At 36.2% G+C, this 24,777-nt stretch overlaps 1 protein-coding gene across 1 annotated transcript in view; it reads right to left on the reverse strand.

Moving 5' to 3' along the window:
* ATLIG4 (DNA ligase IV) overlaps positions 1-24,777 on the reverse strand; it is a 116,284-nt gene that overhangs the window by 23,910 nt on the left and 67,597 nt on the right. The window contains exons 14-20 of the mRNA XM_089990550.1: positions 24,736-24,770; positions 24,603-24,661; positions 18,691-18,774; positions 3,894-3,986; positions 3,767-3,815; positions 3,583-3,670; positions 14-211 (exon numbers count right to left, since the gene is read on the reverse strand). Coding sequence (XP_089846676.1) covers positions 14-211; positions 3,583-3,670; positions 3,767-3,815; positions 3,894-3,986; positions 18,691-18,774; positions 24,603-24,661; positions 24,736-24,770 — 606 coding nt within the window. The remainder of the gene's footprint in view (positions 1-13; positions 212-3,582; positions 3,671-3,766; positions 3,816-3,893; positions 3,987-18,690; positions 18,775-24,602; positions 24,662-24,735; positions 24,771-24,777) is intronic.

Here is a 24,777-nt window from a genome sequence, read left to right on the forward strand (position 1 = left end):
CTGTAAAGGATACAAAACATCATATTTGTAAACACCAAGCTCTCCTCCTTAATATCAGAGATATCGGTCTGAATGAACTGAGCAGGAACAGAAACCGTCCTTTTCTCTCTTTTTGTTGAAGATCTTCTTTCCTTTGGTACATGGTCTCGCCCTGTAGCCCCTATTCCTTGTTGGGTGTTGCCATTGTTAGAATGCACGAAGTCCACAAATGCTGAACAAAAATAAAACAGATATAGTTCCTTTCAGCTTACAACTTATCACCTTTATGTTCTCCCTACTACTTTAGTTATTTATTTCTTGATGAGAAAAAGCAAGTATTTGCACTAGAAAAGTTCTCATTTTCTTAAAAGACATTTTCCACTAATTATGCATGCAAGCAGTCCCAACTTCCTGTTAAAAAAATAGTTATATATACAAAGATATATATATATTAACACCCAAGCAGCCATAAACAAATCATGTCAGAAGTCCCTAGTAAGTGCATACACACATGTTAATTAATAGTTACAATATAGAACGATTATGTCACCTCTTCTACAATTATCAACCAAATAATAGAAAATAATAATGAACTAAATACACGCATACAAATTAAATCAAATGGAAGGAAAATCTCAAGCAATTCCAGCAAATTGCAAGTCTTACATTTAGTATGAAAGGGCCTCCAAAATTTTCTTCAGCTTTGGAAAAAGTAAATCATTAACCAAAAATTGCCAATAAACGCTCCTATAACATGGCCGAGTCCAAAAGATAACTAGCCCAATAAATACAAGAAAGAGAGTACATAATTTATCCAAATGATCAAATTATCCTAACACTGAGTGGCACAAGAGTTGGACCATTTGTCTTCTTCAGCATCTAAGAAGACAAAATATCTTCAATTTAATAAGAGCTTGCCAAAAAAGTTTAGTAAGAAGGAAATACCCAAACAGTTTTTGTTGATGCTGGAAAAGGATAGGCAAGAGTCATGAGAGAATCAAGAAGAAACAGCATCTCAAACAAGCATACAGATCTATACCAATGAACTGCATGCTGAGAGGCGGCTGTATTCCCTAAATGTGGTAATTTACATCTAGGATCAACTTTAAGCCTAGTTTGCTTCAAATGGCTACAGATGAAGCAAGACTGTCTGCATTCATTAGTTAGTATTCACTACATGAGGGAAGATATATATAGGGGAACAGTCCAACCAAAGGAAGGCCCAAAATCTACAACCAATAGCGATCGAATGGCTCCCCTTCTCCAATGCTTGAGTGTCTCATAGATCGGACCTCATATATCTGTTCCTTATAATTTATTTAGTAAAAAATATGCTTTACACGAAGACTTTACGACATATAGGCATGTTTTTTGAAACATGAAAAATTGACAGCTCACAATGCATTTAAAACTTTACAATACAAAGTATTGTGGGCCCTTGATTTTTAGCGCTTTCAAAAATGAATTTAAACATCAAAAATTTATAATCCGAAATATCTTGCCCACTAAATGAATGATAAAAATACAATATATAAAGTCTGATCGATAAAGAACTCGATCGTTAGAGAAGGAACGCCGTCGATTATCATCAGTTGTAGATTTTGGACCTTTCTTTGGTTGGATGGTCCCCCTTCCCACACACACACACACACATTATATATATATATATATATATATATATATATATAGTTATTTACTTATTTATATATACATATATCTTGGAGGAAAATAGGGGATCAAAACACTTGTATTAGAAGAAAAAACATGGTATGCAGGGCACAAATCTAGTAAGCAATGCCTAAGAAAGTGGTCACAATTAAGACAAGCAATACTGCAGTCGATTTTGTTATCTTTGTATTCATACTCCATTAAACATCAGTGTATTTGAAGATACACTACTAGTAGGCCTAACGCTGGATCGATGAAGCGAAGTGGAGACAAACTGGTGATGCATGCATCATGTGCTAGTGGATGCTTCTATAACTGAAGAAAGTGTATGCAACAATGCTACATGATTCTAAATGTTATGGATTTCACATGTGAAGCATGAACCCATACACTGGACAGAGTCTACATAGTGGTAGAACAAAATCATTAAGGAAAAGTCTGAGGTAATTTCATATGATAACTAAACATGAAGCAATACCAGTATGAAAACATGGCAAGCCACATGCTAAAGGTGCTAGAAGAAGAGGATATTCCAATCAATATTTGGAGGGAGAAGTAGGATATAAAAAACGGTGGGAAATCTCAAGCTACATCGTTAGATAGGAATGAATGCAAAAATAAAGCTCATCAAGCCAAAACTATGGAAATAGAAGAAGATTTAGGTCAAGCATCGTAATCTAGGACTTATTAGTTGAATTAGATCACAAAATTTATCAACTAAACAATGATAAGACAATGATAAGCCTAAGGAAGCATATAATGATCCATTTTCCTTGTCTCACCTGTTTATTAATGATAAATATCTTTAGTCGTTGTTTAGATCCTCACACCTACACTGGGTTTGGAAAAGAAGATGAGAACTGAAAACAAACCTTGGCTTTTAGGAAAAGTTTAATTTTTTTAATTGCTCCATAAGCAGCATCCCCTTTCCCTCGGTGCCCTCTTTTATGTCACAACTTCCTACTCTTCATGGCATTTAATTGGTGTTTGACTGTTAATTATGACATGTCAAATTAGCAATTATGTTTAGACTGTAATTATATGTTAGGACTTGCATATTGGCAAAACCTTGACTACCTGATCTTCTCTTGACATGGTTTCAAGATTTTAGCATTTCATGTTGGATCTTGTGGTGCCTATGAATTTGAATATTAAGTACATGGATTATTTTGAAATCACTTTTTACACAACGCAAGCATGCACATGCACAGGCGCACACGCATACACATGCATGCACATGCACAGGCATGCAGACACGCGCGCACGTAGACTCACACACGCACCACATGCAAGTGCACATATACACAAATGGAGATACAGGGAAGGTGAGAAGGTTCAACTTATGACCCCATTTTAACTGCTTGATCATGCAATGGTAGATCAAATGGTTTATACGGTTCCCTCCACCTGACCTCTCCAACACTTTCCACATCTTAACCCTCTCTGTCTCTTATTCCCCTCAATCTGTCTCCAAGTTCATTCGAATATCTGGAAATCCAAAAGGGTGACAGGCAATCACATAGTGCCATAGTGGGCAAAATGCCAGAATCTTGCTGAAAGAAGGCAAAATTCCTTCTTTAGATTCCTCCACATAATTTAGGCCAAATTAGTGGTCATATATATATAGAGAGAGAGAGGTGGAGCCTACATACATGTGCGCATGTAGAAGGAGACAAGAAAAAGAACTAGTCAACCAAAAGATGAGAACAAATAACAGGAAGACGTGTCACAAGGCATTCTGTGTCAGTGTGCATTATCATCATCAACAATGTCTGCCCTTCCATATAATTAATGGTCCCACTGGGCATCATATTGAAGAAACATCATGATATCCAAAAGTGGTTGTCACATATGGCTATAGTAACAGCACAAGAAATTCAGCACCAGACATGGAAACTAAAATGAACAAAGTACCAACCAGATAGTTGTACTTACATTGCACATCAAGGCATTCATACCATGGCTTGTCATATCGCACCTTTTGGATACGAGGGAACCTCAAACTGTATGGTGCAGCAAATACCTACAGTTCGTACCCAGTTTAACTGAAGAACCAGCTATGAAACAACCAAGAGGAACAACATTTGTGTTGACATTTGAAGTAGAGAATGAAGCGCACCTCTGACTTGATAGTTCGAATGTCACTATTTATAGAAAGTATAATTGACCTGTAATCATGAACAACAATCAATAAGCAGAAAAGAAAAGTTTTAGGTACTTCTAAACACCAGAACCACAGATCTGACTTTTCAGGATTGTCAATCCAAACGTCTGGTCTCTCCTTCGAATGGTTTGTCACTACATAGAAGTTTGGAACCTTTTTTGAATTTTCATTTCTCCTGAAAGCAAAGTTAAAATTAGTCAACTGTATGTACATACATGACATAGAGATGAAGTTACACTATTACACTAGGGCATAAGGAACACTTAAAACAAATAAACAAACAACGAGGAACTGTCAATAATAACATACTCATTTACAAACAACCTCCAAAACCATCATATTCCACCAAACTCAGCTGCTATGTCACATGGATACGGCTGAGGATACGGGGATACAACCATTTTTATGAAGTTTCCAATATGACTTGTATATAAGGGGTTAAGGAACGGGAGTGAAAACGGACCGCCAACACAAAACAGCATTCTTGACAATGTCAATAAACAAATATATATGTGTGTATCTGCATGTGCATGTGTGTGTGAATACAGCTACTCGTGTAATATCGTGTGTTTTTTCATGGTTTTTAATTTCAAAAACTATGAAATTTTGACTACGTATTTTAATGAATGTGATAAAAATCATGGAAAATACCTTTAAAATAGGTGACATTAGCTGGGTTAGGGCGTAACTCAGGGCCCATTGACAAGACCAAAATAAGATGATTAATATTTGTAAAAAAAATCATTTTTTAACCTTTAAAATCAAGCGAAAATCGAGCAAAATTCAGGTTAAATTCAGACAAAATTCAGAGGCGGAAATCAGGTAAGTATACCGTTAGATGTGTCTCGTAATTCTGAGAACGTTGGTGCTTTGTTATTCTGAAATCGGGTTACGGTTGGCCCAAAAATCGTGTTTTTCAAAAATAACTCGCCTCTACTTTTATCTTTTTCTAGATTGGATTATACTAGATCCGATCTGTTTGACTCAAGTTGATATGGATCTGAACCCAATTCAGGACCCATATTAACTAGAATCTGGTCCAGGTTGGATCCATATAAATTTTGGATTAGAATTTGGATCTTTAATCTGGATCTGAAATCCAAATATGATCAATTTAAAAGTTAATTTAGAATGATAGTCCTACCTGGAGTAGAACTCTACTCTAGGGAGACTTCCAAAGGGGAGACGACACCCTCTGGAACATATATATATATATATATATATATATATATATATATATATATATATAATTATAAAATAAAAATGATTAATAAAATAATTAATTAATAAAAAAAGTATTTTGAGAGGTAGAGTTCTACCTTTGATAGAACTCTACTCTCTATTAGAGAGTTATCTAGAGGGGACGTCCCCTCTAGATAAGGAGTTAGTTAGAGATTAGTTAAATAAAAAAAAAGGAGAAGATAAAAAGAGACACCATGTATAAAAGGGAGGCTGGACTCTCCCTCTCTCTAGAATCATATTCTAGAGAGAAAGAGCCCCACTCATGAGAGAGAGAGAAAAAAAAAGGAAAGAAAGAAGGTAAAAAAAGAGAAGAAGAGGAAGGAGGAAATCCATCTCTCGCTGATCACCCAAAGATTTTTTTGGTCTTTTCCACTTCTAAACTAAGGTACGTGTTCCTCTCTATATTCGAACAGGAAGAAACAGTTTTAAATCTAATTCATGTGAAATTTTAGATGGGCAAATAAAATATGATTCCAAAAACATGTTTAAACCTATGTCTTGATTCGCGATTTTGTATATTCTTGGTTGATGTAACCATACCAATGATTTTCATGTTTAAACATGCGTTTAACATCAAGTTATTCTTGAATTTGCATACATGTCGATTTTTGCATCTAATCCTTGTTTTTTTATGTTGAATCTATGTCACATAGGTGCTGGTGCGGATGCAGATGCGGATGCGGCATGCGGCACTTTAAAAAACGTGAGTGTGGCCGTGCGGGAAGGATATATATATATATATATATATATATATATATATATATATATATATATATATATATATATATATATATATATATATATATATATATATATATATATATATATATATATATATATATATATATATATAAAATTTTAACAGTTTTAAGTTAACACTGTGTGTATTTGTGTGCATTTATGTATTTATATATATATAATATAGATAAAAATGGACTTGATTTGGGTTAACTGAATCTACTTTTGGATAGAAATGGACCTCTGTGTGGTTGACTTCACTTAACATAAAGGAAGTTGTGTCCAAGTGTCGCACCCGCCTTGGTGCGGGTACGGTGCCCTGTCAGAAGAGTTCGTGTGACATAGTGTTGAATATGAATATATATATATATATATATATATATATATATAAAATTTTGGCCCTGCCGATTTTGGCATAAGCTGGTTTTTATCACTCATGTTCCAAGAAAATATAGATATATGTAAACATGTTTATTTTTGCATGTAGTTGTTCCTTGCTGAATATATATATATATATATATATATATATATATATATTGCCTGCCGATTTCTAGCTCAAGCTTATTCAGTTGGTATGGTCTATTTATGACTGTCGTTAGAACTGATTTCATAAACATGTTACTGTTGACTAATTACATAAACCCGACTTCTGTGAGGGTTGTTAGTAGGCTGTCTATGCCCTCTTTTAATAATGTTATGTTTGATATCATAATTGTTTGATGTTGTCATGTGGATTGGCATCAAAATAGTTTTGACGTTGTGATGACTTATGTCAGCACTATGTCGGAACTGTTTTTTTATGCTATCATGTTGACTGACGTCAAACTATTCTCGATGCTGCCATATGGGCTGTAATAAATGCTAAAAAATATGTTGTACATATGTTTTTATGAGGGTTGTCATCTGATGAAAATTATATACATCTTTCGTTGTCTGCAAATCTGATATTTTTTGTTACAAATGTGGACTATTGTTGGGCAGTATAGTGCTGCATATTTTTGTGCAACATTGATCTGTTGTCCACAGCAAGTGTTTCTGCAGCAGCAACATGCTGCCGACAACATATTGTCAACAGCATGCTGTTGTGCAACAGCATAAGTCTAGCCAGCCGGTTGGTACTTGGTCTAGATAAATTTGGACCAGATTTGCCCCTTCTCGGATCTTGTGCAATCTGATCAGATTGTCATGGTTTGCGGCACATGGATTCTGATCAAATTGGTCACGATTTGAGTTTGGGCAATTTGATCAGATTGTCAATCGGTTGAACATATGCAATCTGGTCATACTGTTGTGCAGGTTTGAACATTTGCAAATTGAACAAATTGGCAGTGTATTGTATGTTACTTTTCTGAACAGTGTAGCTATGTTGGGATCTGCAATCATATGGACTGCAGGGACACATATCGGATGTGGTTTGACTATGCATGTTTATGTATTCAAATACTATATTGCAATTGTGCATATCATTCGCATGAAAATTCTGAATTTATTTTGATGTTTGCATAAATATGATCATGTGCATGTTTGGGTGTGTTTATGCATAGAATTGATCATGATAATATGTGTTGCAAGCATAAGTTTGCATGCGTATGCAATTGGCTTTATGTGCATTCATGTTGTATGATTGAATGTGCATTGTAGATATGTTTTGAAACAAGTGTGTTGCATGTTCACTGAAAATTTTGCAAAAGATACATAAATCACTTTGAGATGCTTTGATAGTCAGATGTGAACCACTACGGTCGTGTGGGCCAGGAGCAGGTGTTGCTCCAATGTTGTTTTTATTTATGTATTGCAAAATTTATTTCTGAAAATTATTAGTTTTTCAAAATTAATTGCATTGTTAAATTATGCAGGCTAGGGCTCGAAATGGGTTTTGCGTGTTGATTTGTAAAACGGTTCTTGTGTAAAGAACCTAAAATTGTTTAAAAAAGTAAAAGAGACCGAAGAGTGTAATTAATCTCTTCTTTGATGTCCCTTTCATAATTTGAGAATCTTAGATGACGGTTTTGGGAAAACCGTGAGGATACTAAAACGCTGTATGTGATTGTGCCCCTGAACCCGATATGGTGGTTCACCTCCCGACCACGATTTTAGGGAGATTCAATCACTTTGTCTAGGGGTGGTGGTGTTGACTCAACTGTAGTTATTGGTATATCATGAAAGTGGCGTCAGTGGATGCTGATTTCTCTGATATCGCGGCATTAGATGTTGGTTTCTAATGTTTCGATGGATGGTGCTAATTCCTGATATCGATCGAGGAACAAGTGTGAAACCCAATAATAAATACAAATTGTGTGTTAAGTTACAACTAGGAACCTAACTTGAACTTCGAGAACTTGTGCTCATTTGGAATATATGTGGATTTAAGGAAATGTGAAAATTAAAATTGTGTGCATTTAATAGGGACATGCATGCAGAAGCAACTCTGATAAATAACTTAATAAGTTATTCATGCATCTTTATTGTTCTGCATTAGTTTATGCATTCATGCTTATTATGTTTCGCATGATAATTGTCATTGCATGATATTTGTTTAAATGCTTGAATGGTAAGTTGATTATGAAAATTATTGTTACGATATTCCCCTGAAATTATGCATGAATTTTGGATTATACTATTTTTTTACTGTTTGAATTTCTAGAGGAATTCGTTCAAAGGACTTTGGCTCTTAACTGTTTTCAAAATTGTTTCACAGGACCGAGTAGACAGTGATGGGATGACTTGCTATATGGAGACTGCAAGCTTTGCGTGACATGTTCTAGGTTCTTGACAGTGGCCCTTTATGTAATATCGTGTATTTTTATATTACGCTAGACTTAGAAATTCTAAAAATTTGGCTAAGTGTTGTAGAAACATCGGTAAAACACTCGATGTTAATTTATGATATTTGCGTCTGGGCTTGGCTCAGGTCTCATCGCCAAGACCTAAACGAGCCAATTAAAAGGTGATAAAAACTTTTATTTTCAACATTTAAAATCAAGCGAAATTAAGGTTAAATTCAGGAGAAATTCTGGGGCGAAATTTGAATTATATATCGATAGATGCGCCTCAAAATTCTGAGTTCAACGATATTTGATTTTTCTAAATTCGAGTTACGATTGGCCCGAAAATCGCATTTTTTCAAAAAAGGCCTGCCTCGATGAGACCGATTCTGGATTGGATCAAACTGGATCCAATCCATATGATCCAAGTTAATATAGATTTGGACTCAGTCCAAGACCCATATTAATTAGGATCTGATCTAACTTAAGATCATTATGGATTTTGGATATAGATTTGGATCTTGGATCTAGATCGAGATCCAAAATCCAGATCCAACGAAATTAAAGTTTTAAATTTAAAATACAGGTTTAAATTAAAGAATTTTAAAGTTAAGAAGACTCCCAAAGGGATAAGACACCCTCTGAAACTTTCTGGATATTTTTCATTTAATAAATAATTATTTAAATATTAAATAGTAATTAATTCTGAAATTTTATTTCTGATATGGCAGAGTTCTACATTTGTGGAACTCTACCCAGAAAAGGGATTCTAGAGGGGGTGTCACCCTCTAGAAGAGCCCAGGTATAGTTAGAAAAAGTAAAAAGTAAAAATAATAAAAATTCTAATTTGTTGAAAAAGTAGAAAAGAGGTTAGGGATAGAGTTCTACGCTGGTAGAACTCTATCTCCAAACCAGATTTGGACTTTAGAGGGGTGTCACCCTCTAGAGGAGCCAACCTCTATAAAAAATTCAAAAAAAAAAAATTTGTGAGCAAGAAAGAGGAAAAGAGAGAAAGAAAGAAAAGAGAGAGAGAAGAAGAGGGAGAGAGAGAGAGAAAGGAGAGAGAAAAGAAAAGGAGAAGATCAATTTCCTTATCTGGTCATCCGACAATTTCTTCAATCTTTTTCTAATTTCAACTAAGGTATGGGCTCTTCTCTTAATTCGAATGAGGAGAAAAAGCATAGATTAGGTTTATGCAATGTTTTTGGTGAAAAAAAATATATAGAAGTAAAGAAAAAAATGAGAAAATCTGAACTGGAGTACCAAAATATATATATATATATATATATATATATATAGGTTGTAGATCTGCCACTGAATGCCGGTTGGCATGAGCACGATTTCCGATTCCGTGATTTTTAGTTTTCATACGAAAAATAATCTGCGTGTTACATTGTGTATGTTTCTCGGCTATAGTTATATTTTCGCATGCTTTCATTATTTGCATGTTTTCATGTTTAAACAGTAAATCTTATTTGCATGTTTCATGTTAAAACACCAACTCAGATGTTTGAATGGCATGCTAAAACAGCAAATTAAATTGGCATATCTTCAGGATTAAATCAGCCAATCTGATTTGTGTGTTCCTATGTTAATAAAAAAAATCAGATCAGACTAACCTGCTAGAACAAAAATTTTAAATTTCGTGTGTTCATGATTGAAGTAATGAATAGGATTTGTTTGTGTGGTTGGCTTTAAAAATAAAATAATATATATATTTATGTGTGTCAGAACACATGTATATATACATAGATATATATCTATATGATATTCGGTTAAGGTGGGATGCAGTCGCGGTTTGGGCCAGATTTGACCCAAACCGAGTCTGCTGCAGCATCACACACACACACACACACACACACACACACACACACACACATATATATATATATATATATATATATATATATATATATATATATATATATATATATATATATATATATATATATGTGTGTGTGTGTGTGTGGGTGGGGTTCAATCAGGGTTAAGCATAACCCGCGACGGGCTGGTTTGGATTAGGTCTGATCCAAACCAGGCCTGTCAGGCCGATTCACCCATAACAGCGTGGATTTTAAAAAAAAAAGAATGTCGTGCTGATTGTAACGGACATTGAAACAGAACTCGTGTGTCACACCCCAGCCGACAGCAGTCAGCTAAGGGTGGACTCAAACTGAAATATATATATATATATATATATATATATATATATATATATATATATATATATATATAATCACATGTCAAAGGCTTAAGTTTATACACGTTAACGCGCAGATTTTTACACGCCAAATGCTTAGGTTATACATGTTAATGTACAAACTTTTACATGTTAATTTCTTAGGTTTATACATATTCAAAGAGCTGATTTTTACATGTTAGATATTCAGACTTACATATTCATGTGTAAGCATGTTAAATGCTCACGTTTATGTCTAAATTTACATATGATAAATGCTCATGTTTATGTCCAGATTGACACATGCTAAAGGTTCAGAATTTATACATGTTGAATGTTTAGATTCATACATGTTTAATACTCAGATTCGTGTGTTTGCCTCAGAGTTACCGGAAACGCCTAGGTAAGTGGGGAAGCGTGCTTCGAAAGCGCGAAACATCACGCTTCCGAAACGCATGGGGAAGCACCATTTTTTGGGGGGAAGCGCACTTCCCCCTTGCTTCTATTTTTTCAATTTTTTTTTTGTATTTGTATTTTTATTTTTCTCTTTTTTCGCTTCCCCTCGCTTCCTAGGTCGCTTCCGGTTCGCTTCCTAGGTTGCTTCCGAGACAATTCCTGATTCGCTCCTAAGTCATCCTATGCTTCCCACTTCCTAAAATTTTGAAAGTGCCTCGCTTCCCGCTTTTGCTTCCCGCTCCCTCTTCCTCAACTGGCAACCATGGTTTGCCCATGTCCAGATTATGCATTTTTAGCATTTTTATGACCGGACTGTTATGCATGTTTTCATATGGTTATTAGGCATGCTTTCATGTAATTGCTGGAAATATTTTCATGTGACCACCAGTGTTGTCCCGTGTGTGGGCAGCATAGCTCCGGGCTCGGTAGCTATGTGTTATAACCGAGCTGCCCGATTTTGACAAAAGTAATGGTTGTATTTATGATCATGCAATTTAACACAATAATGGAATAGATGTGTCTATTATGAACACTTGAATTTTGAAGTTTCTTATGTTACATCAATATAGTAATGTGCATTCTTGAATGACATGTATAAGATAAAACATGAATGTTCATATACATATGAAATTTGTTATTCATATACATTCTTATTTTGTGTGTACGAATGTGCATTTGAGAGCATGTTGAATGATTACATAAGTGGCATGCTCATTGTAGTTTTTGCATAAAAATGCATTAGTAGTCTAATGTGAACCATTGTGGGCCATGTGGGTGACGAGCGGGTGTTGCTCTAAATGGTTATTGAATGCATTGCAAAAAATTCATAAAAAATCATTAGTTTTCCAAACTAATTACACTGTTAAATATTATAATGAGTTGAGGTCCCGTGTTGTGTTTTGCATGTTGATTTGCAAAACGAATATTGTGTAAACATGTAATTAACGTTTCTTCCTACATGTCCCTTCCACAGTGTGGAAATCCTGGATGGCGGTTTTTTGGTAACTGTGAAGATACTAAAATTTTGTGTGTGATTGTGCCCCTGAACCCGATATAGTGGTTCACCTCCCGGCCACGATTTTAGGCAGTCTTTGTCACTTTCCCTGAGGGTGGTGTGTAGACACAGTTGTTGTTATTGGTATACCAAGAAAGTAGCATTAGTGGATGTTGATTTCTCTAGTATCCTGATATTAGATGTTAATTTCTAATGTTCTGATTGATGGTGTTATTCCTGATATCGGTCGAGAAACAAGTGTGAAACTCGGTAATAAAATACAAATTGTGTGTTAAGCTATAACTGGGAACCTATCTTGAACTTCGAGAACTGTTGTGCTTGTTTTGAGTATCTGCGGATTTTAATGAAAAGTGAAACTAAAATTGTGTGCATTTAATAGAAGCATGCATATAAAAGAAAATTTTGATAATAACTTAATAAGTTACTCATGCATATTAACTGTTCTGCAATAGTTCATGCATTATTATTTGTTCTTTATACGTGATATATTAGTTGTTGCATGATAATTGTTCTTAAATGCATGAATGGTTAATTGGATTATCAAATGGTTGTAGTTGTGTTCCTCTAAAAAAGTTAGTTAAATTTGATTTATACCAAGGTTTTAAAACCCGTGACTCGGAACTCGACTCGTTCTTTATTGACTCGTGACTCGACGGGTCAACTCGGTGACTCGGACCGGGTTTTGTTAACTTTTGATTTTAAAAGAAAAACAATATATAATTTGTCTCAAACCATGTTTTCCAGTAAACATATAGTCTAAAGAGTTGACAATAAAAAATTGCAAGTTCAGAGTAGAAAAAGTACAAACTTCTTCATAACAAGGTCACATGGAAAGATCAAGTTACATGAAGAAACTTCTTCATAACAAGCATGTCTTTGGTATTCAATGAAGGCCCCATGTAACTGAGTCTAGAAACATACTTAAACTCAAGTTTCTAAATAGAATGGTTTAGGAATTTCAGCTAAACTTCTCCAGAAGACACCCCATCTTTTGTTAGCTTTCCTTTGATCCTTTCTAGTGATCTCGCCTCATTGAGAACAGCAACACATCATCTTGCATAAAAAGCCAGATTGAATTAGTTGCAACAAGGTAAAACAACAATAAGAGAATGAATCACCAGAAGAAATTCCAATTATGACCAAGGGAAATGCTATCACATGGATACATGTACAAGCATATTGTACAAGATCAGCACAACTGGTATGATATGGGTGTTTCTGTTAAAAAATAAGGATGACAGGGTACAGATTGTTATGCACAGGTGTGATACAGATTTTGTACAAAAATGTATTTTTATATACAATGAAGGATATGATATGTGTTCATAAAACAACACTCAAAGGCACCCAACACCAGAACATGAAGTACAAGCATCGATACGTGTATGATTCACTTTTTTGCTAGATCTTTGAATCATTTTTTTTGCCAATATGTTTAATCAACACATAAAGATTGATAGATTATTGTATCTTTGAACTGGTTTGTCTTGTAATTTATTATTTATTATTAAACTGTTATTTTGAAATACCCAAAAAATCAAAATTCAAATATCCCAAAACTCGGTCGAGTCAGACCGAGTCATGGCCGAGTCAAGGCCGAGTCAAGGCAAGCCGAGTTTACCCTGCTGGGTTGACTCGCTGGAGGGCCGAGCCGAGCCGAGTCACCGAGTTGACTCGGCGAGTTTTAAAACCATGATTTATACTTTTCTTATCTATTTGAATTATTAGAGGAATTTGTACGCAGGATCTATGATTCTGACCCCGTATTCTTTATGTTTTTCACAGCCTTTGAAACCCAGTGATAAGACCAACTGTTATAGGGAGTCTACCAGAACTGCGCGACTGTTTTGACGTTTTACTTTGGAACAGTGTGGCCCAATTTTTTATTAATATTTATTTGAATAATATTCTCAAACTCTAATTATTGATGAATAAAGTTATTTTAGTTGGTTGATGGTTAATGTAATATCCCTTCTGGTGTGGACTGTGATTATTTCTGTAAGGCCCCGGATCTCTGGGTATGGTTTCCGCAATTGTTTTACAAAAAATCTACTTTTCAATGGGCTTATGACAGACTATTTCATTATTTCTGCTTATATGACATTTATTCAAATGATTATTCTTCGTTGATTCGGTTTGGTACATGTTAAATCTGTGAGACCCCGGATCCTTGAGTTTTGTTTCTGCAATTGTTTTTAAAAAAAAATCTACTTTTTACAAGGATAAGTTGAGGTCGTTACAACTCGTGGTAGAAAACAAGAGAACTTTCTTGGTCATCACAATTTTACCCCCATACAATAATACAATTAGTTCATGCTTCATAGAGATAAATTAAAAGCAAGGCTACTTACATGAAATAAAAAACATCATAAACAATGCAAATTAAACAAAGAAACAGAAACACAGAACAAACAAGAACGAAAGACTGGAAAATTAAATAACTAAGAAATTTCCAGTTGTTCCAGATGGGTGAAACTCCACCTATGTATAACTGTTTAGTTATACACTGTCGGTCCCAAGCCCGGATAAAGGAGGAGGGTTGCGGTAGGCCTGTGACAGCCAGCATAAAAAACTTAGTCATACCTTATGAATATGAACCAATATGAGAATTTCGTTGGGGCGTTCCCTACTGAGCGACGTGTTGTACTCTATAGGCCCGGAAGCAGTGATAAATGGGCAAGGGTTGCTAGGTCGTCGCCCGGAAGCGACGCATCACACCGGTGCCCGGGTGTGGTGTCAAATAGGCAAGGGTTCCCTCACTTTGTTGGACGGGTGGGGGTAAAGAAGTTAGTCCAAGACCATAAAATTAGGTTAGACTCTTGGAACATAGGGTCTTAACTGGTAAGTTGGTAGAGTTAGTAGATGTTATGTGTAGGAGAAAGATTGATATTTTATGTCTACAAGAGACCAAATGGGTAGGTGAGAAAGCAAAAGTGATAGAACCTTGGGGATATAAGATTTGGTATACAGGAATAAATAGGAATAGGAATGGAGTAGGGATTGTTATGAGTCGTGAGTTTATAGATAATATAGTTGAGGTCCGTAGGAAGGGTGATAGGATTTTACTTATTAAACTAGTATTAGGTACGGATATTATTAATATTATTAGTGTTTATGCGCATCAAGTAGGTTTAGATGATTCCATTAAGCGTCAATTTTGGGAAGATTTAGATGGAGTAGTTCAAGGGATATCTTACGGAGAAAGGCTTTTCATCGGCGGTGACCTTAATGGGCATGTAGGCATTAGTAGGGATGGATTTGAGAGTATCCATGGAGGCTATGGTATAGGAGAACGAAACGAAAGTGGAGAAATGATTTTAGATTTTGGTTTGTCCTATGATATGATCTTAGCAAACACTTGGTTTAGGAAGAGGGAGTCCCACCTAGTAACATTTAAAAGTGGGGTTAATACGAGTCAGATAGATTTTTTCCTACTTAGAAAGAGAGATAGGGGTTGTTGCATCGATTGTAAGGTTATACCGGGAGAAAGTGTAGCTACACAACATAGAGTCTTAATCTTAGATCTTACAATTAGACAATGCCGCAAAAGAGATAGACATAGAATAGAACCTAGAATTAAGTGGTGGGCACTGAAAGGAGCTAAACAAGGAATGTTTGTAGAGCAGGTAGTTAAGGAAGCTGATTGGTGTCTCGAGGAGGATTCAGAATCAATGTGGAATAAGATAGCGGGTGGCATGAGAAAGGTGGCTAAGGAGGTATTGGGTGAGTCTAAAGGCGGTGCACAGCTAGGTAAGGATACATCGTGGTGGAACGAGGATGTCAAATTAGCTATTAAAGTTAAAAGAGAGTGTTATAGAAATCTAAGAGTCGTGATAATGAGAATTTGGAGAAGTATATGATAGCAAAGAAGGAAGCTAAAAAAGTAGTTTGGAACGCGAGGGATAAGGTATATAAGGAGATTTATGACAAGTTGGATACCAAAGAGGGCGAGAAGGATATTTATAGGCGTGCAAAGATGAGAGATAGGAAATCGAGGGATCTGGGTATGGTTAGATGTATCAAAGATGAAACGCAAAGGGTTTTAGTCAAAGATGAGGAGATTAAGGAGAGATGGAAAGATTATTTTGATAAGCTATTTAATGAAAGTCATGCTCAGGATCTTGGAGACTTCTCCATTCCTTTTCATGAGATGAATCGTGACTTCATGCGCAAGATTCAAAAGAAAGAAATTGCAGAAGCTTTGAAGAAAATGAAATCAAGAAGGGCAGTTGGCCCAGATGGTATACCTATCGAGGCTTGGAAATGCTTGGGAGAGAAAGGTTTAGAATGGTTGACAAATCTTTTTAACAAGATTTGGCGGACAAAAAGGATGCCTAATGAGTGGAGGAAGAGTATTTTGGTGCCTCTATATAAGAATAAGGGTGATATACAAGATTGCACAAACTATCATGGTATAAAACTCATTGTCATACTATGAAACTTTGGGAGAGGGTGATTGAGTCTAGGTTGAGGAAGGTTGTCATGATATCGGAGAATCAATTTGGTTTTATGCCTAACTATGGAAGCTAAACATCTTCTTAGACAACTTATGGAGAGAAATAGAGAGAGGAATAAAGATTTGCATATGGTTTTTATTGATTTGGAGAAGGCATACGATAGAGTACCTAAGGACGTTCTCTGGTGGACAATGATGAAGAAAGGTGTTTCTCTCAAGTACATTAGAATAATTAAAGATATGTATGAAGGAGTAGTAACCAATGTTCGCACTTGTGGAGGGGTGATAACCAATTTTTCTATAACGGTTCGGTTACATCAAGGATCTGCTTTAAGCCCTTTTCTATTTGTTATAGTGATGGATGAGCTTACGAGATCAATTCAAGAAAATGTGTCGTGGTGTATGTTGTTTGTTGATGATATTGTTTTGATTGATGAGTCTAGAGCTGGGGTTAATGCTAAGTTAGAATTATGGAGACAGACATTGGAAGCAAGAGGTTTTAAGTTGAGTAAGAGTAAGACAGAATACATGGAATGTCGGTCTAGTAAGCAACGAAGTAGTGATGGGAGTATAGTGAAGCTTGGTGAGCAAGAAATACCGGTGGATGATTCTTTTAAATATTTGGGATCTATCATTCAAAAGTATGGAGAAATTGATGGAGATGTAAATCATAGGATAAAGGTTGGGTGGATGAAATGGAAACGTGCAACTGGAGTGTTGTGCGATCGTAGAATGCCATTGCGGTTGAAGGGAAAGTTTTATAGGACGACTATTAAACCTGCTTTACTATATGGTACAGAATGTTGGGCTGCCAAGAGACATCATATTCAAAAAATGAGTGTAGCCGAGATGCGTATGCTGAGATGGATGTGTGGAAATACAATAAAAGATAAGATTCGGAACGAGGAGATACGTAAGAAGGTAGGCGTTGCACCCATTGAAAATAAAATGAGAGAGAATCGTTTACGGTGGTTTGGACATATTCGGCGAAGGCCTAATGATGCTCCAGTTAGAAGGATGGAGAAATGGGAAAATATATTAGTTAAAAGAGGTCGGGGTAGGCCTATGAAGACATGGATGGAGGTGATAGGAAAGGATATGAATGCTTTGAACCTCACCGAGGACATGGCATTGGATAGAAATGATTGGAGGAGAAGGATTCATGTGGAAGACCCATAATGATTTTCTTTTTTGGTTCATATCGCCGACCCCAATTATTTTGGGATGAAGGCGTAGTTGTTGTTGTTGTCGTTGTTCCAGATGGGTGACATCATCAACACCCTAGCGTGTTGTCCTTCTCTGATCAGTGGCACAGTCCTCTAAGTCGATTTCAGAGCCTTCTCAGGCTCGAACCAGGATCTGAAACCATCTCAATGCAGACTGTTACAGAAATAAGAAGCTACAGAAATGAGAAGAGACCTCTGAAAACTATTGGGGTCTCAGTGTACCAGCATCTCATCAAGTATATGACCTTTAAATACACAGCCCCTTTTATTAGGGTTACAGTGAAAGAATCAGACAAAAAGACAGATTTATAAGGGAAAGATGACAAGTGTGTTCTCAAAAATAAAGAAAAAGAAAATAATTCCCCTATTACATGTTTCAACATTGGGCACGCCAGAAAATAGGGTGATTTATCATCTTTACACGTTCACAGCCTGCAGTTGGCTCAAAAGGCCCTTGAACAAAATTTGCAGAGTAACTGTATGTACATTTAAGTGTGTATCTCTCCATATGTTGCACTTTCAAGAGGCCAATATGGCTATTCAAACATAAACATTTGTATATATCTTCTTTTCGGGAAAAAAAATCAATTGAGAGAAAGGCAATGACACCATAATATTTGCCAACCTCTCTGATCAGTAGCAAATAAAAAAGTTTGCCTTTTTGTGTGCACAATTAATCACCAACATATACTAGAACTGAAGCTTAGGAACTAGGCATCTCCACCATTTCTTCTGTGAACTATGCTACTACCACCAGTCCAAATTTTGTGTTATGCATTGGGAAGGGTTTCAAAGGTAGAACCTGAAATAAGGCTTCAATTTTGATATGAGACTGTCAAGCTCATCATCTGAAAGTCCAGAACCAACTCTGCAAAATGAGATGAACCTGCAAAGAAGATTTCAACAACACCCTTGATTTGGTGATTGAAATGCTAACTGAACAAGATCATTATTAGGATAAGCTTTCTAATGGCATTGGCATACAAAGTTTGCAGAAAACAAAGCATTTAATTTCATTAGTCGTTATGACATTCTTCATGAGTTCCCCATGATCCAGTTACAGTAATCATGTACATTTTAAGCATCCCTGTTTTCTCTTAAAAAGATGCATCTCATAAAGATATATTCCAAAAAGATTGTTTTCTAAATGACAATATGACTGTCACCCAAATGGCCTCATATATGTGTTGCACACTATATATACATACATGCATGCATAGGTATATATATATATATATATAGAGAGAGAGAGAGAGAGTTGTATCATCAATAACATGCCAGACCTACTAAAAGAATAATTTAAATTTGATCACATAGCACATTAATCAGTGAAACAAATTTCACCAGATAATCAGATACATTATTTTCAAAACAACGTCAACAACACTGGAAAATCACAATTCGATCTCTCTAGACCAACAAAATCAACAGAAGAGCAGAATATTGGACAGGCAAAAGGATCATGGATTCCAAGCAACACTTGTGATCCAAGAAACTGACTTTCAATTAATCAAACGGTCAAAATATTTTATACCTACTGACATTATCATGCTATTGACGTCACAAACACAAACACATCCACATGTATAATAGACAATGCAATTATGTCGCCACATTATCACTCAGGTTTCACCTTTCTTTTTTAACTTTCAAGGCAATTAATTCTCATGGCCAACAGAAGAAAAACATATTAAAAGGAACTGAAGAAAATCTTAAAATCCTAAACTGAAAGGACTGGGAGATTAGAAAGGTACATAAATTAAATGTAAGAGAACCTGCCTACATTCAAACTATCTTATCAGCAACAATGACCAAATGAATGTTAGGTTACCAGGCCCTAGGGCCTTCAGAAAAAACTAAGAAAAAAGGTTTTCTGATGTGTTTCCATGATGCTGCACTCACACCCAATCATACAAATATTCTCAAACGTACTTGAACTTATCTTTCGGCACCTTTATCCAAGGATCTATTTTGCATGATAAACGGTCCATCACACCCAATCACATCATCAAGGGTATTATTGTTGACTTATGGTAATTTTCTATTCTAACATTTGGTACATAAAAGGTTTGATGTTTTTGCAAAATCCCAAAACTTTTGATTTTCAAAGAAGTTTCATCGGCGGTTGAAACATAAGAATCATTTGGGTTAATATGACATTCGGATAGTATGGACTCATTTGGAGTCATATGGAAGGATATACCAGAATCAAGAATCCATGAAGTCTTACCGAGATTAATGCATATGGACACGGCCGCACCAGAGAGGGAAGAGGCTTGATTTTTTAGTAGTGGTTGTAGTGCCTCTATGAGTTGTGATAGTGACATTGAGCCAACACTTTTGGAGCTTTCGTCTACACCACTTCTCTCAACTGATGGCCCGACAGAGGCCACTTTCTTGTCATCTCTTCTATCTTCTCTTCTCTTCTTTGAGCAAAAGGGCTTGATGTGACCTGACCTCATTGCAAAAATAAAATTATTTTCTTCATGTATTCATAGTCATTCGAGCTTCTTCCAAAGTGAGGAGGCTTGTAAGTTCTTGTGTGATTTTTGGATATTGACATAGCAAGAACCGAGTCTTCATCTTTGGAGGATGTGGGTTTCTTCAACCTATTTTCTTCGATAGTTAGTTCTTCTAATGTTTCAATTATGGAGGGAACACCTCCTCTATGCAAAAGTACGGACTTAGTACCCTCAAATTCGGGTCTAAGTCCATTTACAAATTGATAAAAATGTTCCATAATAATTTGTTTTTCACCAAGCTCTAATGTCCATGGGACAATGTCATTTAGGTTCTAAAAGACTTAATTCATCCAAAATGAGAGATAGAGCTTTGTAATATTCTCTTATGCTCATGTCTCCTTGGGTCATGATCCTAACCTTATATTGAAGATTACATACATGAGTGACGTCCTTTAAAGAATACATATCTTGCAGATACTTCCAAGCATCACTTGCAAAATCAAATTTGGCTAAGGTAGAACACTTTTTTATATCAACACTATTGATGAGACATGCCATAATCTTGGAATGGCCCATCCTCCATTCCTTCCATTTTTTTTCATATTCGACAACGGCTTTGCTCATGTCATCTCCTTGGAAGAGCACTTCTTTACCATTGTCAATCTTTGTAAGCTTGAGTTTGGGCTCTTTCTTGGTCCCATCTACCAAACCCCATAGACATCTGCTCCAAATTTGATGTTTGACAATTGATGCCTACATCACATAGTTGGAGTCATTTAGTCTCATGAGAATGGTAACAACATTCTCTCGGTACTCTTCCATAGTGATGTCACAAGAGAAAAGAAGCGTTGTTACCATTCCCATGAGAGAGGAAGTGATGAAGCGCATCCTGACAATATCGAGGAGGACACATTAAAGACACGTTCTGGAAAGATGTATCATCGGACCAGAACGCGAAAGACACGCTCATGTCAGGCGTGATGAGTTCGGAACTCCATTTTGAATAAATTAGTTTTATTTTACGTATTTTGTATTTTTATTTCTTAATTAGGATACTTTCAATGGCTATTAGGATTTGTTTAGGACATCGGAGGGTGTTGCGGGTTTTCGGGTAGTTTTACATTTTTTTATCATTTTTTAATTTTTTGGCTTAATTTTTTTTTAAACCATGTTGGATCCAAACTGGGCGAGTCTGGATCCAGCATAACTGCTGGCTTGGATCCGCATTTAAGCCTCCTACCAGTTGGACCCCCAAGGACCTACTATTGGGCCCTTGGGCGGTGCATGAAACTCGAGAAAGAGAGACGTTGGGAACGTCTCTCCCTCTCTCTCTTCTCCTCCCCCTCTCTCTTCCTCTTTCTCCCTTTACCTTTAGTTTTTAAGGACGCCCCTTCTATGGATTTTCCTACCTGTTTTGTCGCTGAAAATCTGAAGACTCCTCTGTGGAATCGTCCTTGAGAAGAACCGATTGGAGGGGACCTCCATCGTGCTCTCGTTGATGACCTCGTGAAGACGCTCCGATGAACGGAGTTGTTGTGTTGGAAGTGATTGAATTTGATTTGGATTGAATCAAATACATTTACGATGTGTTAAATTTCAGTTTCGCAAATTAGTTTAGTGAAAACTTTGTTCGGATTTGATACTTTGTGATGTGTATGATATGAATTGAATGAAATCTGATTTTTAATTTGTGAAATTGATCATATACCTATTTGGAATTGATCTATATGTACTTTCACGAATTTTTCGTGTTGAAACAAATAGGAAAGGCCTTGTCAAAATTCTGTTTTTGAGGTGCCCACCAAGTGTTCAGTGAAACGCCTCAACGAGCCCAAGTTCTTTATTTAAATCTGAATTTTCTGTGGGGCTTTTAGATTAATTTATTATCATGATTGTATGTGTTTGGTGAACATTTTTAAGTCTTTTGGGTGTCCGAACTAACGTCCCAAGGTCAGCCTATAGTCTTTTTCCTAATGGCCTTTTTCGCATGTGAACATCGTTGTGCGTTTAGTGTTGGATTTGATTCCTTCCCTTTAGGCTCCATCAGGAAGGAAGATGGGAGGTACAATGCTCTAAAAAAAACCCACAAGCCTCATGATTACACGATCCATGAGCTCACGTTCACACGACCAACTTGTCTTCAAGAGTCAATTCACCAAAGCTTTGATACCATGTAATAAAATGACAACAATGTCATAAACCACAACCCAATAGGGTTTATGCATAAGAGGCAAGAAGATAACCCAATATGGGTTCAAACGAGAGTTACCGGAAATGCCTAGGTAATTGGGGAAGCGCGCTTCCCCAAAGAGCGAAACGTCGCGCTCCCGAAACACGCTAGGAAGCGTGCTTTTTTTTTAAGAAAGCGTGCTTCCCCCTCGCTCCCCCCGCTTCCCCCATTTTTTCATTTTTTTTTCGCTTTTTCGCTTCCCCCTCGCTTCCTAGGTCACTTCCGGTTCGCTTCCTAGGTCGCTTCCGAGACGCTTCCTGATTCGCTCTTAAGTCGTCCCACCCTTCCCGCTTCCTAAAACTTTGAAAGTGCCTCGCTTCCCGCTTTTGCTTCCCGTGTCACTTCTCGCTCCCGTTTCCTCGACTGGCAACCATGGTTCAAACACCAAATACCCCTAAAGGCAAAACCAACACTTGAAAAATAATAATATTATTGCATGTATTATGCACGCAAAATGCATGAACTACAAGGGACCCATAGTCCCGTGTATAATAGTCCCATATTTATACACATCAAGGGAGTGACGAGCTCTCATTATAGTCATTGGGCAGAATTCTAGCCCTTGGGGAGCCCCCAACGGTTATATTGTCACGGACAATAATGCCCTTGACAATATAACAAAGGACAAAACATTCAAAAATACAAAAACCAGTATTGCCCCCAACGAGGGGATCCTATTATAAGGGTGAAAAGACCAAAATACCCCTAGAGGGTATTACCTATTACAATTATAAATGAGTATATATATAATGTATACATGAGTCACTAGAATACGAGAACTGAAATATGACGACTAGAATATGAGAACTAAAAATATGGGCATTTCCAATAGTGTTTTTGCAAATCCAACCATGTGGATGTGCTTGGCATGGTGAATTTGCTGGGAATCAACCATTGGATAGTGTATTTTCGATGAAAAAAATGTTATTTTTGACTGCTTGAATATTTATGAAGATTATAAGCCATTAATTTTAAAGCCTTAAAAAAATCTCATTTATGTATCAAAATCAGATGATTCAAGAGCGGGTTCTTATAAAACCAAGTATGTAGATCCCATCTGTATGGTTAGATTCAAGAGAAAAGAACAAAAAATCCATGAAAATCGCAATTCACACATTAGTTTTCATATTCTAGTGACTCATATATATATATATACCAAGTACAATATCTTAACAATAGAGCCGATGGGGAGGTCCCAATGACTTTGTGTACCTTTTACATAGATGCTATTAACTCTAAGGTAAATTACCAACATATAAAAATAAGAGAAAAATACAAAAGACTATTGTGCCCTAATGGGCACAACCTGTTACAATACTATCAAAAGACTAAAATACCCCTAATGGGTATTTCCTATTACAACATTATAAAAACCTATGTAACACCGACTCTTCTAACAGGGCACCACACCCGCACCCATGCGGGTACGACACTTAGACACTACTTCCGCTGTCAGGTGAAGTCAACCACACTGAGGTCAATTTTTGTATAAAAGTAGATTCAGTTGACCCTAACCAAGTCCGGTTTTATTTATATTATATAAATAAATACATAAATGCACACACATACATGTAGTGTTAACTTAAAACTGTTAATATATATATATATATATATACCCTTCCTGCACCCAAGTTTTTTAAAGTGCCACATCGCCACATTCACACCGGTATCCGCACCCACACCTATGTGACAGATAAAAACTATAATATATATATATATAATATATATATATACAACTTAACAAAAAGTCGCCATAATTATACTCAGACAACTTGCCAGTGAGAAGCATTGACTTGCCTGTGAGAAGCATTTAATAGCCATTTCAAAGGTTTGAATCCAAAAAACACTACCATTCATATCAAAGACAAAAACAAAATCATTGAAGCCCACCACAGGCATGAAATACATTATTACTGGGCTAGATGTGTCCTTAGTACATGAAAATAGCAAAGAACCAGCCATTAGAGATAATTATGATATTCGTAATATGATTCAACAAAACAACCAAAACAATCACTATACCGAGTGGGGTGGCTACTAGGAGTTGAACACTCTGCAAGACCAACTAAAAACTGGCCAACCTGGAATTAAGAGCAAAAAAAAACATGAAGTACAATTGCCTCAAGCAAAACAATGGAGAGAGAGAGAGAGAGACCTCCCCACCACGACGTCCTGAGCCAAAGTACCCACCTATTGA

The sequence above is a fragment of the Nuphar pumila genome, chromosome 15 (genome assembly GCF_984573655.1).
Source record: "Nuphar pumila chromosome 15, dmNupPumi1.hap1.1, whole genome shotgun sequence".
Classification (NCBI taxonomy): domain Eukaryota; kingdom Viridiplantae; phylum Streptophyta; class Magnoliopsida; order Nymphaeales; family Nymphaeaceae; genus Nuphar; species Nuphar pumila.